Source organism: Peromyscus californicus, unplaced genomic scaffold, assembly GCF_007827085.1.
Source record: "Peromyscus californicus insignis strain IS unplaced genomic scaffold, ASM782708v3 Scaffold_12__1_contigs__length_115047231, whole genome shotgun sequence".
In the NCBI taxonomy this organism is placed as follows: domain Eukaryota; kingdom Metazoa; phylum Chordata; class Mammalia; order Rodentia; family Cricetidae; genus Peromyscus; species Peromyscus californicus.
The window spans coordinates 61473644-61490606 of record NW_026294413.1 but is presented as its reverse complement, the minus strand read 5'-3'; the positions used below and the strand labels follow the sequence as shown (position 1 = coordinate 61490606).

Sequence of the window (16963 nt, the reverse complement as noted above, 5' to 3'; positions counted from 1 at the left end):
TAAGCCTGAAAAGCTTTCATATGACAAAGAGTACCATCATTTGGTCAAAGCATCAGGCACAGAATAGACAAAGAACTTAACCAACTACACAGCTGACAGAGGTTTAACATATAAAATATATAAAGAACTAAAAAACTGGACATAAAGAAAACAAATAAGCCAATTAAATAAAATCACGTACAGAACTAAGCAGCGAGTTCTCAAAAGATGAAATACAAATGGCTGAAAAACAAATGCCCAACATCCTTAGTCATCATGGAGACACAAATCAAAGCTACCCTAGAGTTCATCTTATACCAGTCAAAAGGGCCAAGGGCAGTAAAACAAATGACATCCCATGCTTGTAGGGGGTGGGAAAGGAGGAATTCACCCACTGCTGGTGAAAATGCAATCTTGTACAGCCACTATGGAAATTGGTGTGGTGGTTCCTCAGGAAGATGTGAATAGATCTACCCCAAGATCCAGCTATATCACTTGTCTTAGTTAGGGTTACTATTGCTGTGATGAAACACCATGGCCAAAGCAACTTGGGGAGAAAAGAGTTAATTTGGCTTACACTTTCACATCACTGTTCATCATCAAAGGAAGTCAGTACAGGAACTCAAACAGAGCAGGAACCCAGAAGCAGGAGCTGATGCAGAGGCCATAGAAGGGTACTGCTTACTGGCTTGCTCTCATGACTTTCTCAGCCTGCTGTCATACAGAACCCAGTGTAGCTAGAGTTTTCCTGCCTGGCCCACAGTCAGGACAAATCTCTCTCACCCGCCAGTCCCACAGCCACTCAGACCCAACCAAGTAAACACAGAGACTTATATTGGTTACAAACTGTATGGTCGTGGCAGGCTTCTTGCTAACTGTTCTCATAGCTTAAATTAATCCATTTCTATTAATCTATACCTTGCCACATGGCTCGTGGCTTACCGGCATCTTCACCTGCTGTTTGTCATCATGGCGACTGGCAGTGTCTCTCTGACTCAGCCTTCCACTTCCCAGCTTTATTCTCCTCCTTGTCCCGCCTATCCTTCCTCCCTGGCCACTGACCAATCAGTGATTTATTTATTGACCAATCAGCAACACATTTGACATACAGACCATCCCACAGCAACCCAGGACCACCACCCCAAAGGTAGCACCACCCAATGGACTGGACCCTCCTCCATCAATCACTAATTAAGAAAATGCCCTACAGCTGGATCTTATGGCGGTATTTTCTCAATTGAGAGGTTCCCTCCTCTCAGATGACTAGAGCTTGTGTGAAGCTGACATGAAACTATCCAGTACAATCGACACACAAACATGTCATCATTAAACCAAAACCACTCTTTCTTGGTAACCCCCAAGATCACACAATATGCAATAATAAAGACATCACAATAAAAAGTCTTAAAACTTAAAAAGTCCCTACTGCTACTGGGCTACACTTTCAACAATAGCCTCTCCTGGGCTGTCTTTATGGTGTCAAGCCTCAAATTCTCTTCATGACCCCTTCAACCCTGAGGCTCCCACTCCCACCTTTACCAGTAGCTGGCCTCTCACAGTGCCAAGCCTCAGCTGCTCTCCATGATCCCTTCATAACTTTAAAGCCAGTGCCACCTGGGAGACTCTTACATGTAACTGAAGGGTATTCTCCTGCCTGCCAGTTCCCATATAACCATTCAGAGGCTTAATATTATTTATAAATGTTTGGCCATTAGCTCAAGCTTGTTACTAACTCTTACACTTAAATTAACCCATAATTCCTATCAAAGTTTTGCCATGTGGCTAAGTACCTTTATTCATCTTGCTTCCTCTGTGTCTGGCTGGCGTCTGCCCCGACTACACCCTCCTCCCTGTATCTCTGTTTAGCTTTCCCACCCAGCTTTATTCTGCCTGGCTATAGCCCAAAACAATTTTATTATTAACCAATGAGAGAAACACATATTCACAGTGTACAGAAGGACAACCCACAGCACTTACACAGTATCAAATTTGGCTGCCAGCCCAAGTCACACCTAGGCCACCTCCAGAATACTCTCAGGAAACACTTCCTAGAAGACCTCACCTCTGTGATGCTGGTCTCTTCTTAATCACAGCTAGTTCTTCAGCCCCAGCTGATGGGCATCCATTATCCCAGCAAAGCAGAGGTTTCACTTTAGTGATTCTGTTCTCTTGTCAATCACAGCTGATTCCTCAGCTTCAGCTGACCAGGCACCACAAATTCTTCACACAAAAAGCCTGGAAGAGTCTTCTTCCCTCTGAAATTTCACAAGCCAGGCCTCCATCATTTGCACTGCTTTCAACATTTGTCTATCCTCCTGCAACCCAATAAGTTCTCAACATTCAATGACTTTTCTATCCCAAAGATTCCAAAGTCTTTCCACAACCTCCCCAAAGCAACATGGCCAGGTCTGTCACAGTTATACCCCACAATCCTGGTCTGTTACAGCAATAACCCCACAATCCTGGCTGTCACAGCAATATCCCACAATCCTGGTACCAACTTTTGTCTTAGTTAGGATTTCTATTGCTGTGATGAAACATCATGACCAAAGCAACTTGGGGAAGAAAGGGTTTGTTTGGCTTTCCTCTCCAAGTTGCCTAGAGAATACTTCCACCTGGCTGTGGTCCTGGGGCTACAAGAAAGCAGGCTGAGCAAGCCATGAGAGCAAGCCAGTAAGCAGCACCCCTCCATGGCCTCTGCATTCCTCCTGCCACGGCCCTGCTTGAGTTCCTGACCTGACTTCCCTGGATAATGTATAGTGATTTGGAAGTGTAAGCCAAATAAGCCTTTTCCTCTTCAAGTTGCTTTGGTCAGGAGGATTCATCACAGCAATAGTAACCCTAACTAGGATACCCATAAATCACTAATTAAGAAAAATACCCTACAAGTTTGTCTACAGCCCAATATTATGGAGGCATTTCCCCAATTGAGGTTCCCTCCTCTCAGATGAATATAGCTTGTGTCAATCTGACATAAAACTAGCCAGCACACACTCCTGGGCATATATGGAAAAAACTAGTATTCATGGTACTGAAAGGTACTCTGCACACTACCAAAGGCGAAAGGTAAACACCAACCCAGCTGAAAATCCTGCAATCTATAATGGTGACCTAACTATATGGTGTGCTGGTGCAATAGTGGTACAAAAAAAAATGTTATATAAGCAACCACTATCTGATTTGATTTAAGACCCTTTCCATGGATGAAACCCATGCTTGTTACTGCTTGGGTAGCTAAGAACCTGAGACTAGACAGGCCAGGAACCTAAAAGAAAACCAAATACTACTCTTCTCTGAAGGAACATAGCAATAAAATGACTCCTAACAACATTCTGCTATACCTGTAGATCAGTGTCTAGTTCAGCCCTCATCGGAGAAGCCTCCTCCTGTAGTAGAAAGGGAACTAATACAGAGACCCACAGCTGAAGAGAGTTGTGCAGAGAGTCAGAGACTTTGGAACACTCGGTCCTAAACGGTGTATCGTCACCAAACCTCTCCATTCAGGGCTTGGGGAAATATGGGGAAGAGGAGAGGGGAAAGATTCTAAGAACTGGAGGGAATGGAGGACTTGAAGGAAAGTGTCTTCCAGACACAGCAGGACTGACCACATAGGAGCTCCCAGGGACTGTGGCAGCGTGAGTAGTTTCTACACAGGTCTACACAGTCAGATGGGGTCCCAACACTGAGAGAGGAAAGTGGACAGATGATCACATCTCTAACCAAGAAGCTATCTTCAACTGACAATCTCTTACAAAGGAAAAAGTGGCTTTCTCCCATTGAGTCTCACTGATATAAACCACATTTAATAGAGTGTCCAGCAGCAGATGGCCACACAAAACAAACTCAATGGTATTTTGGGAGATTTTTTTTTTTTTGCCTCATATTACTTTGGGCGTTTTTTATCTTATTGGTCTTTTGCGTGTATATTACAGTGCTGTGGATGATTGTTTGATAAATAAAACACTGATTGGCCAGTAGCCAGGCAGGAAGTATAGGCAGGACTAACAGAGAAAAAAAAGGAAAGGACAGGAAGGCAGAGAGGGGAGATACCAGCTGCCGTCCAGGAAGCGTCATGTAGAAGCAACAGGTAAAGCCACGGAACACATGGCAACATAAAGATTAACAAAAATGGGCTTAGTATAAGAGTAAGAGCTAGACAATGGTAGGCCTGAGCTAATGGCCGAGCAGTTTAAATAATATAAGAGTCGGTGTGTTTATTTTATAAGTGGGCTCCAGGACTGGCAGGGCTTGGTGGGAGCTGGAGAGAAACTCACCAGCTACATTACAGTTTATGATTTTATGTTTTATCTGGGAGGAAATGAAGGAAGGGAAACAGTGATGAGAATATATTGTATGAAAAATAAAAGAGGTTTTGCTTCTTACTAACACTTATTTTAGACAGATACACCTCACCACTCAGACCCAGTTATTAATTCTTTCAAAAGCAAGCCACTCATATATACTATGGTCTTCCTTCCTCTAACCTGGCGCTGCTTCCACAACAGACTTCTACGTCACAGCAAGGCCCTTTTAAGCTCAGGTATAGTCATCATTGAACAATAGAAAGCATGTGTAGATAATTGTTACCAAAAATAATAATGGAACCACCCTCTCTTTGCAGATCCAAATGTTGGATTGTGTGACGAGAATTGCTAGATTGCCCACTCCCACCTTCTCTTCGAAGCACTTTGCTATCTCAATTGGAACATTTAGAAACAGTAAGAGAAGCCAGATGGTTCCACATTGAGAGTTTAATAGTATGTACGTGTATTTACATATCGTAGAAGCTTGGTGCCCCGCAGTCCATCATTTTAAATGATGTGCACAGATCAGTACATAATGATACAAGGTTTAGAAGCAACTCTTCCTGGTAAATTACAAATGACAGGGCTGGGCTCACAATGACTGCCACCTATGAGTAAAGAGCACTGTCACTGCGTGTAATGGAGTGTCCAACAAACAGAATGAGTCAGTGCCCAAATGTCCCATTCACTCAAAATAATGTGAAGAGCCATGGTCCTTCTACTATACAAGTCTATATTAAGCCTGAGAGCCCCACAATAATACAAATATAGATTCAAATATCATTCAGTCAAAACCAATGCTTAATATGGTTAATAAATATATACATATATACAATCCAATTAGCTCCACAAAGAGAAATATATTTCAGTCATAAAATCAGCCGTAAGTTAACATACTTAAAAAATATACACTACAACTTTAAAAATATGTGCACTCGCATGCTACAATGCTGAAGGCTCCAGGCGCTCTTGGGCAGATGTAGACAAGAACTATCAAGTCCTTTTGGGAACATGAACACCCATCACTGCTAGTTGTTTAGGAAGGTGAAGGATCCGGTTTTCTCAGCAGGGCCAGCTGCAGTCTGGCTGTCTCTCACGCTCATACATCTGGGAGATTCTGTAAGATCTGTCTCAAGGAAGCACAGGCCACCACATGGGCATCCGATGGGAGATTAGCAAGTGACTGGATCAACTTCTTGACTATGGTCTTCAGGCACTGGTGGGCGGCATTCAAGTCTCTGTCGAATTGCTGTCCTTCAATCTGCAGAGCCAGGTGACTGCAGATGTTTCTAAACTCAACACTGTCCTGCAATGAACAGCAAACAGGCGGGAAGTCAGAGTGATGATGGGACATTGGTTGTGCTTCCCTTGCCTGATGTCCAGATTTTTCTCCAAGAACCACTCTCTCCATCCTTAGCTATAGGAGGGTGGTTTGACCAAAGCTGACCCAATCCCACCTCCAGGTCCATGAGATCAGAACTGATCAGGAATGACAAAATGACCACACCCAGTCAAGTGACCTGAACAGAGATAGACAGAGTGACCACACCCAGTCAAGTGACTGGTCAGGTACAGGTGATCACAAATGCCACTGGTCCCACGGCTACTAGACTGGAAGAGAGAAGCTCTCTTTGACCAGGATTACTTGGAAACATTTTGTAACCTGTAGAACAAAGTACTAATGAGGATGTCTCCAAAGCAAAAAGGTAGATGAAGGAGATTAAAAGTGACTGACTCTAATAATCTTTCTTGACTATACGGATCCAGCAGGGAACTCCAGGACTTCTCATCTAGCTGAGTTAACGAACAGCCATTTTTACTGAAGTTAGCTGAAGCCAATTTTCTGTTACTTATTCCTAAGAGAGCCGTGACAAATACATAAATAGCTTGTGTTCTTACTGTTTGGTATTTACCATGCTCAGGATTCCACAATAGAATTTACTATGCAATGGACGTGGCCTCCAGAATGGCCAGCCTGGGTTACACAGTGAGATCCCAGTCTCAAAAAACTTAAAAAGCCTAAACTGGTAGAGCATGCAACAAAATAAACCATGCAACATATACTACACAAATTGGAAAATATTAGTTTGAACCAATGGAAATAATCAAACAGAGTTGTTTTGAAACACGTGTGGAATATTTGTGGAATCTGATGCCAGCATATCATCACAGAGCATATCTTAACACATCTGGAAGTCTGTGTCACACAAAAAGCACAGCACAAGCAGGGAGAAATCAGTGAGGCAGCGCATCTTCCCAAACATACATGAGTTTAAAAAGCACTTCTAAATAATTCATAGGTCTACCAAAAAAAAAAGGACTTTGAAATACTTTATATAGAACATGCACAGAAACATTGCATCAAAACTGTGGAAAGTAGAAAGATATGCAGACTTAAATACCTACATGCATAAGTAAAAAATTACAGAAAGTTCCTAAGCAAATAATTAAACCCAATAGCTTGGGGGGAAAGCATAAAATGCTACCACACCCCACTTCCTACCAATGGAAAGAAGGGCTAAGAGTCAATGGGAAGGTTGGGGAGTGGGAGGTTTGAAGAAAAATGGCGCCATAGGCTCATATATTTGAATGTTTGGTCTCTAGTTGGTAGAATAGTTTGGGAAGGATAAGGATGCATGGCTTTGTTGGAGGTGTGTCACTGGGGGTGGGCTTTGAGGTTTCAAAAGGTCACAGCATTCCCAGTTAGCTCTCCTTCTCTCTGCCTCATCATTATTGTCTCAACATGTCAGCTCTCAGCTACTGCTCCAGCACTGTGCCTGCCTGCGGGCTGCCATGCTCCCTACCATGATGGTCATGATGTGCGCCTGTTCATACCTAACCCAAATTAAAATGCCTGGAAAAATAAACCCAGCTGGGGCAGTGGTGGCGCATGCCTTTAATCTCAGCAATCGAAGGTAGAAGCAGGCAGATCTCTGCGTGTGAATTCGAGGCCAGCCTGGTCTGCAGAGGGAGTTCCAGGACAGCCAGAGCTGTTACACAGAGAAACCCTATCTCAAAATAAAAAAACAAACAACAACAACAAAAAAGAATATGAAAATAATAAAGTAAAATAAACCCATGGATCTGAAACCTGAAGTTGATTTCACATTTACTTATGGAAAGACTCAAATAGGGCATCTTTAGGTGAAATCATAGAGGTTTCCAGCTGGTTCCCAATGGCCTGGGCAAACTGCAGAGGTCTGGTGAACTCTGCAAGGTCTCTTTTTTGATTAGCCTAGTACAGTCTTTTCTTTTAACCCTTTCTAAAATACAGTTACAGTCAACGAAAACAAGTGATTGGGAATTGACTTTCCATGGGACTCCTACTCCGGGGAGGGGGATGTAGAGGGAGGAAATAAAACAGTTGATCTCTTTCTTTCTAGAAGGGCTGAATGCCAACTCTGAGTACACCCATCATTGCCCTCAATCAACTTAACGCTGCTCCTGCTGGGGAAGACTGGAATCCCAAGACAGGAGGTTAAGGCTCATTAAATGCTTTGTGGCTTTCAGTAGAAACACACAAGATCAATACTGGCCACGATCTCCCTCTGAGTGCCTTCCATTCGATGACAAACCATATTCTCCTGTGACTGTTATAGAGGAAGTCCCCAGACGCTCCCCCAAATGAGGCAATATCCTACAGCACTTTGAGCACTTTGCCAGAGTTAAAACCACATACACAAGCAACTGAAAACAGTTGGGGGAGCCCCTAAAGCATTCTGTAATTCAGACTCTGCCTATGAAACGTGACCATGGCTACAGCGGCCCAAACTGAAGGCACCACTGACCTCTTCAAGTGCAATGAGATTCCCCTCCCATGTCTTGATTAACCTAGTGGGGTATCAATCTAGCCCTGTTTAACTCAGCTAATAAAGTAGCAAAATTATTTTAAATGTGCATCAAGCTATGTGACTTGACTACACTGGATAAAGTCAAGGAGACATGTTTTCCTGTCTCTAAAGAGCTGATAATGCAGTGGGGAGAATGGGCACATGATCATCTATCCAAACATGCAATGAAAATTGATAAGCTCTGCAGTGAGAGGAGGAAGCCATGAGTGAGTGTGTGTTTTGACATGGACATGGCCTGTGGAGGACTCCCAAGGCCTTGGACTCATGGGACAATTGGCAAAGCCATTACCCACAATAACCAAGCTCAAGATGGGTAGCAAAGCTCTCCTCCGGGGTCCATATATATGAGTGTTTATGGACCGTTGGTCAGTGTGTGCAAAGACTATCAACTGCAAATTCTTCCTCCAGATATGTATAGCCTGAGACTGCTTGCCTACAGAGATGGGACTAGCTAACTCCTCCCCCTGTGCTGTACCTAATAAACATGCTGAGCTTCCAGGTTGAGGCGGAAGAAGGCAACCAGCAGCTTCAGCTCTACAGGTATCTGTGTAATTTTTGTTTATTCTCTCACCACTCCCAACCATGGTTCCTGGACCCAAGCCACATGGGACACGGCAGAGGTCCATGGGAAAATTGCAGACATTGGAGAACAGACTTTTACACACTTAGAATCAATGCCCAGTCCAGGGTCCCTACTAAGCTGGGTGAGTCCTTTCTACTCTGTGCCCCATGCATTCCTGTCAAAAATTCATTCAGATACACTAGAGAAACCCATGCTCACACAACGAAACTACTTTAAGAAGATTACAGTTTCATTGATTTATCATTGTGGTAAGTGTATCATGATGTGTATATGTGTGTTTGTGCACACACTGATGTACACATGCCCGAGTGCATGTGGAGGTTGCAGGGAGAGCAGCTTTTGGCAGTCCATTCTCTCCTTCCATCACAGGTTTGGGGGATTAAACTCAGATTGTAAGGCTTGCATGCCAAAGGTTTCTACCCACTAAGCCAAATGTCCAGTCTAAAAGTCTTTTTAAAAACAACTGTTATTATTATTATTATTATTATTTTTATTATTAGCAGAAGTCTGTCCTGTAATAGATAAAACAGTAGCCTTCTCCAAAGATTCCAAAGATAACATACTGATTCCCAGCACCTGTGAATATGTCACTCAGCACGGCCATCAGGCCTTCGTGAGGGTCAGGACGGGCCTCCCTCTGAGCAGACAGAGCCCATTCTCTCAGGAGCAAAGCAATTGCCATCAACACTCTGGCTCTGCCCTTTGACAGGTCACCTTCAGACAATCCATTTTACCTATGGAATATGCATTTTCTCATCTGTAAAATATAATTAATGATAGCTGGCATAGAGAACTGTCTACACTGTGTACAGCCACCCCTGCTAATCAGTGGCCTGCCCAGGGGCATGCTCTCTTCCTCAGCTCTGAGCTCTTATTCAGTATGAAGGAAGTCTCTTAGGAACACCACTGCCCTAGGGCCTTCTTGCATCATATATTGTGTTTATTAATAATGCATACGTCTGGAATGTTTGAACAGTATTTTTTAAAACCTGAAAAGAAGTATGACTTCAAGTTCTTTGCTCCTATAATGCCCATAAAAAAGGAGAAGTTAAGCCCTTTTCAGGATCTTACTGAAAATAAACACTTTTCTCAGAACTGAAGGCTTAAAGACAGGAGGCATCTGTCAGCAGGAGCCAGCCTATTCAGGGCTTGCTTTCTGAAAGCAGCATTGATGGGCAATAAATCCATAAGTGCAATATGATGTCACAGGCTCTTAAATGCAGGTAATGCTTAAACAACCTATAAATGGATGTAAGTACATGTTCATGTGGGTGTGCAAATGTGAAGGAGGATAGAGATCGATGTCAATCACTATCTTTGTGTGTGTGTTATGAGTGTTGTGTGTACAGTGTTTATTTGTTAGTGTGTATGTGTACACGTGGATCTGCATTCACGAATACATAGAGGCCAGGGTTGACATTAGATGTCTTTCTTCAGTCCTTCTCCACCTTTATTTTGGGGTCTCAGTGAACCTGAACCCATCAGTTTGGCTAGACTGGCAGGTCAATGGACTTCAGGCATCGCCTGTCTCTACTCAGCCAAGCACTAGGCTTACAGGTACATGCCATACTGCCTGGCTTCTCCGTGGGTTCTGGAGATCTGAACTCAGGTCTACTCCATGCCTGTGCAGCACTTTCCTGACTAGGCCATCTCCCTACCCCTCTACTTTTAAAATATATATATTTATATTTTATGTGTGTGGATGTTTTGTTTGCATGTATGTTTGTGTACATGCATGCAGGCCAAAAGAGGTTGTCAGATAACCTGAAACTGGAATGATAGAGGGTTGTGAGCTGCCCTGTTGGTGCTGGGAATCAAATTCAAATCCTCTGGAAGAGCAGCCAGTGCTCTTAACCTCTGAGCCATCGCTCCAGCCCCTCCCAATTCTTTTTTGAGACCAAGTCTCTTACTGATCCTGGAGCTCATTGATTCAGCTAGACTAGCTGGCTGTCTGGCAAACTTCAGGGATGCTCCTGTTTCTGCCTCCCAGGATGGAACTGCAGACACACACTATCATCTTTCACATGGGATGAAGGTAAGAGCCTATATGTGCAGGGTAAGCACTTTACCACTGATCCATCGCCACAAGCCCCTAAGGTGATGTTTTTACCTGCCATGCCACCTCCAAAGTCACGTAAGAGATCTGCATAACTTTGGTTGGCAACCTACTGATGTCAGAATGACGTTCATTCTCTTCAAGATGGTCACAGCCCAAGCTAGAGTTCCAATGACCTCACAAGCCTCTTTCTTCCTGTTTCCCCCTACATCCCTTCCTAACAGTATCTACAGAGAGCAGGAAGGACAGGAAGTGAGGCAGACAGGAAGGCAAAGACAAAGGTGAGCGGGCTGTGCCTCAGAGACAGAGATATACACGGAGGCAGAGGCAGAAACAAGAAAAAAAATAGTACTATTGATCTTCAGAGACACAGCACTGAAGATAAAGAAATCATATACTCTGGAGGAGACATGCCTCCTGGCATCCGTCTGGGAGGACTGGGCCCGTTCCCACCCCGGTGCCATCGCCTTTTATCCCATCTATGCCATGTTGCACTTAAGAAGAAAAGAAACCTCTCCTGGGTTTCTTGGGGCAACACCTTGTCCTTGAACATCTGCCTCGCCAGCACATCAGCTCCTCTTCTGCAACCCAGGGCAGTGCTAACAACAAACATGGCCCCAGACCCATTAGGATTCTCCACAGCACGTATGTCAGTGGAATGAGAATGGTGTTTCCTGCCAGAGAGGAAGACTGGGAACTTCCCCAACCTCACCTGCTCGTTAGAGTCTGGCTTGCAACTCCAAGGTCACAAGGCCATGCTCACATAAATTTGTCACTGTGCATCAATGAAATACTCAGTGTGGAACCTGGGTGTGTACCAATCACCATAAAGAGTCCATCGTCTACAGGAAATTCAGCACTTTTACTTGTGGTGGGTCATAATGAAGCCTCCTCATGCTCTAGCTTTGGGTATGGCACCATTTACAGCAGGAAAGTCCAGTGAAAAGCACTTTTGTGAAGAGTCCAAATGACTCAGGTGTGCTCATGGAGATCAAACCCCATGTAAGTTCCTGCCCAGTAGCCAAGCAGAGCTGTTTTAGAACCTTCTGGCCTCTTTCCCCGAAGTTTCATTTCAGAAAGCTTTCATGTCATTTCCACTATAAACTATTATAAAACTGTAAATAAACTAGCCGGTGGACCACAAAAGCACATTTTTGTCTCAAGGAACAAGCAGTCTCCTAGCTGTGACTACTGACAACCACGAACTTTGATTTCTTCAGCAGTATCGCAGTGTGGTTTACTCTTGCAATGGCCCTTTGCACCTTGCCCAGGACATTAATCAGCCCTCTGCCCAGGTTACTACATTGACAGAGCTTGTGTTCAAGAGGCCCTTCTGTCAGTCATAAGGCCTCTGTCATTCACCTCACCACACACAGACAGTGCATTGTTCCAGGCCACCACAGGGGTGAACCTAGTGCGACAAGATTAGAGAGGGGGCGTGTTCACATGACTTATCACTATACATGGTTATTAACTGTTCTAGTTTACTGTTATTGTAGTTAATCTCTTACTTACCTAATTTATAGATTAAACGTAATCATAATGTACCTATAGGAAAATACAGAGTGTATTCCGTAGGGCTGAGTACTCTTCTCTGTAGAAAGCATGAGTAGGGACAAGTAGGATTCTCTTCAGTGGGACAAGGAAGAACCCATGGGAGGGAAACATTGATTGTTGATTTGTCTGAGACGATAAGAAAGGCGGGTGGAAGAACTGTGGAGACGGCTCAGTCAGCGCAGTGCTTTCTGGGTAAGCATGAGAACCAGAGTTCAGATCCTCAGCACCCACGTTAAAACCAAACAAACAAAACGCCAGGTGAGTAGTAACACCCTTCAGATCCCAGGGCCGAGGAAGCAGGGACAAGGAGATCCCTGGGACTCACTAGTCAGCCTATCTGGACAAACTAGTGAGTTTCAGGTTTAATTGGAGGCCCTGTCTCAAAAAAAAGGTGGAGAGAAACTGAGGAAGATACCTGACATTGATCTGTGGTCTCCACCTGTACATGTATGCACACAGCATGAACACACATACACCACATACACACATACCACACACACCACACATACACACATACCACATACACACACAACATACAACACACACACACACACACACACACACACACACACACACACACACACACACACACACACACACACAAATGAAATAGTTCGAGGGAAAGGAAGATATTTTAGTCCATTGGCGACAATTTTCCCAGAAGAGGAGTAAGATCTAGATAAAGACCTGGAAAGGGGTAGAGTGTGCGTAGGACCTTACGTCACCCAGAAATGTCTAAAGGATTACCGAGGATATGTGGCCACTGTACTGAACAAACTACCACAACCTCAGTGCCAATGCATTAGGGTTCTTGTTCCAGCAGCCTCAGAACATCACCACTGACCTGACTCACACTGAAACTCCCCATCTGTGACTGATCTCTCTAGTATTTTCTATGGCTATAGAATGCCATGCAGGCCTTACCCCTGCCCGGTCCTAAGTGTCCAGAATCACTTTTGCCCTTCTTCCAAATTGAACTCCTTGCAGCTGCAGCCACATCAATGCTTGTGGTTTGAATCACACAGCCCCTCTGCTCCCATGTGGAAAGCAAACAGTCATTTTTAAAAAAGAAAAGAAGAAAGAAGTTGCTTCCCCAAGCAGCCTTCATAGATTACCTTTGACAAAACAGATTGTTCAGCCTCTCTAGCTGCCAGTCTGTCTGTGTCCTGCATGTCTGACATCACACTGCTGTAGTTGGGTTTTTTGTTTGTTTGTTTGTTTTTTACCCTTTAAGGGCCCACCACCTAGCTCCCAAATAAATACATGGAAATGGATTCTTACTTATGAATGTCCGGCCTTAGCTTAGCTTGTTTCTAGCCAACTTTTCTAACTTAAATTATCCCGTTTCTCTTTAACTATCTCTGGGCTTTTTACCTTTCTTTATTCTATATCTCTTTCTTTCCTTCTTACTCCCTGGCTGGCTGCATGGCTGGATGGCTGGCCCCTGGCATCATCCTCTCCTCCTTTTCTCATTTCTCCTCTTCTCTCTCTTCCCTAGATTTTTCCTATTTATTCTTTCTGCCCTCTAGCCCCGCCTATTTCTCTCCCCTGCCTTGCTATGGGCCATTCAGCTCTTTCATAGACCAATCAAGTGTTTTAGACAGGCAAAGTAACACAGCTTTACAGAGTCAAACAAACGCAACATAAAAGAATGCAACACATCTTTGCATCATTAAGCAAATATTCCACAGCATAAACAAATGTAACACATCTTAAACTAATATTCCCCAACACACTGCTACGGCTTGTATATGAAAAACAACCATGGGCTCCTGTTTTGAGTGTTCTCCAGTGAATGACTCTACTTGGGTTAGGGCTGTACAGCTTTTAGAGAGTGGGGCCTATGTGGTGGAGGTAGGCTTTTGAAGACTAAAGACCATTCCTAGCCCTCACCCACCCATCCCCTTCCCTGCTTACAAGTTCCCATGATGTCCAACCACCAAGAAGCTCTTCCACCATTCCTTCCTCCAGAGGATGCACCAAAATGTCTTTGCAACTGTAAGCCAAAATTAATCTGTCACTGGGCAAACAACTCAGTGGGTGAGTTATTGCCTGGCATGCTTGGGGTCTTGGGTTCACTTCCCAGTGCCATCAAAGAGGAAAAGAGGCGAAGGCTAGGCCAAAATAAACCTCTACTTCTTTAAGGTATTTCCATCAGGCTTTTGGTCATAGTGACCCCAAAGCAACTATTGCACACATGTATTTCTAATGTGTTTTAATATTGCACAGCACTTGAAATTTCATCAGTTCTGAGATACACATTCTTTTATAACTTAAACTCAATGAAATTAGTATGTAATTCACAGCCAATGATGGGTCACACATTGGCAGAATTTAAATGTTTTCTTGGGGCGGGGGAAGGAAGAGAGAGAGAGACACCCCTGCATCAGACAGTGCTTGGTGATGTTTGATTTGAATTTTTACAGCCTATGATGCAACTTAATATAGTGCATGTTTTCCAGACTTTGGCATGTAGAATAAGAACAGCATCAACTCTTAAGGAATGTACCAAGCTCTCCTCAACACCGCATCTCCTCTGGACTCCCAAGTGGTTAGATAAGATGATGCTCCTGGCCACAACTTGAGAGCCAGCAGGTCCCAAAAAAGTTGTGACCTTAAGACAATGTCAAGTTTGCTTTCTATTGCTGTGATAAACACAGTGACCAAAAGTGCCCTGAGCAGGAAAGGGTCTATTTCAGCTTACAGTTTACAGCCCTTCATGAAGGAGTCAGGGCAGGAACTTGAGGCAGGAACTGAAGCAGAGTCCATGGAGGAACCATGATTACTAGCTTGTTCAGCTAGCTTTCTTATACAACCCAGGACCAGCTGCCCAAGGGTGGCACTGTGCAGTGGGTTGTGGGCTCTCCCCTCCACTCCCCTCTCACATCAATCACTAGTCCAGAAAATGCCCCCACAGACTTGCCTACCATCAGTCTGAAGGAGGCATTTTCTCAATTGAATTTCCCTCTTCTCTGATGACCCTAGCTTGTGTCAAGTCAATAAAATCTAACCAACACAATTAGGTTAGTTAACCGTAAGGCCAGGACCGAACCCCAAAACCCTAGACCCCAGCTTACCTCAGCCCTCTTCCCAGTTCTACCCCCCATACACGTCAAGCTGACTCAGAAGGAGTCCCTGTTACTGTTAGCAAGCCTGTCAATATCCGGGACCACCTACCTGCCCTCAGCCCACTTTATGAGGATTTAGGTTCTCTGTCAGGTCTCTGCACTCTGTGAGGAACTGGATTTATGAAAAACTATTGTGATTCACGAGTGTGAAGGAACTTTAAATAAACGTGGATGATGCCATCATAATATATGCAACTGGGGACTTAAAGTGTACTTAAGGTTACAGGCTTGGAGGAGGAGGTAGCGGCAGCTGACTTCTACAGGTAGAAAAATTATTTGTGTGACAGGTAGGTCTTGACAAGGCTTCTGCTCCTCATCCTGCACCCTAACCCCTACACACACACACACACACACACACACACACACACACACACACACACACACACACACACACACACACACACACTGGTCCTGGTCCAGGTCTAGTTAGTCAGGCGCACCCCAGGTGGTTGGTTCTCAGGCTCTCTGTCCCACATGACAGTCCTCCGTGCTTGTCTCCTTTTGCCCTCTTCCCCCGCCCACAGCAGGTTGACCACACCCTGCTTGGACCCCTGTGGCCCCATTCACTCCATCCAGCCACTGCAGGCCAAGGGGAAGGCATGACAGACTCACCTTCAGGTGGATGGGGAAGGGCCGCTCTTGCTGGAGAGGCCCAAGCAGAGTCTGCTCCACGCTGACCAGCTCCGAGGTCGAGTCCACCACGCGGGCGAGAGCGCTGCGCATCGCCATCCTCGCCAAGGTGCAGGGCCCGCGGTCCCGGGGGAAGGGCAGCAGCTCCGCGCCCCCCTCTGCGCCTCGCAGCCCGCCTGCTTCGGGGGAGCTCCGCGCTCCCGCGCCCCCGCGTCCCAGCCCCCGCCGGGTCCGCATCTGGCCTGAGCGACGAGCTTGGGCGACGGGCACGTGGTCCTGACCGCGCGGGCTTCCGGGGGCGCTAGGACCGTCGCCCCAGCCCCACTCCTGCTGTAGCAGCTGCAGGGTCTGCAGAGCCACCATTTGGTGGCTGATGGAAGCCACTAAGGGCGCAGGGCTGGCCATGGCCGGCTGGCAGCTGTGTGAGGACGAGCAGGTGGAGCGCAGGAGAGGGAGCCTAGCGGCGTTTGGGGTCGCAGGGTCACATTTTTTCTAACTCCTGGCTCTCCCCCCGGCCTCCACGTCCCTCAGCGTGTGTGGCCCGCCCCGCCCCCGGCCCGCAGGTGGTGACCCGAGCTTGCCCCGGCATTCAGTTTCAGGCAGAATGGGCTCAAAATGACCCAAAGCTGCCTGAAGCCTGCTGGGTGAGCGCTTGAACATCAGCCAGATGCTGAGCTCTGCTTCTTCCGCCTCTCAGGGCTTTGGTGGGGAAAGCGCTCTTTGTGCGGATGTATCTATCCCCAGATACCCCGCCCCTTTCTTCCCAGAAGGATGCCAGCCTAGGACCGCTTAAGGCAGGGGAGGCCCCGGCCATGGGGTACCACCGAGAGCCAAAGTGCCCAGAGCTCCCGCCAAACTCACAAAGGAGACTGTTG

At 45.5% G+C, this 16963-nt stretch overlaps 1 protein-coding gene across 1 annotated transcript; it reads right to left on the bottom strand.

Moving 5' to 3' along the window:
• Nucleotides 1-4712: 4712 nt before the first annotated feature.
• On the bottom strand, nt 4713-16613 carry Dleu7 (deleted in lymphocytic leukemia 7). The gene is made up of 2 exons (XM_052733000.1): nt 16071-16613; nt 4713-5589 (listed from the first exon to the last, which is right to left on the bottom strand). The coding sequence occupies exons 1-2, from the start codon at nt 16491-16493 to the stop codon at nt 5383-5385; spliced, it is 630 nt and encodes a 209-aa protein (XP_052588960.1). The 5' UTR covers nt 16494-16613; the 3' UTR covers nt 4713-5382.
• Nucleotides 16614-16963: the final 350 nt, after the last annotated feature.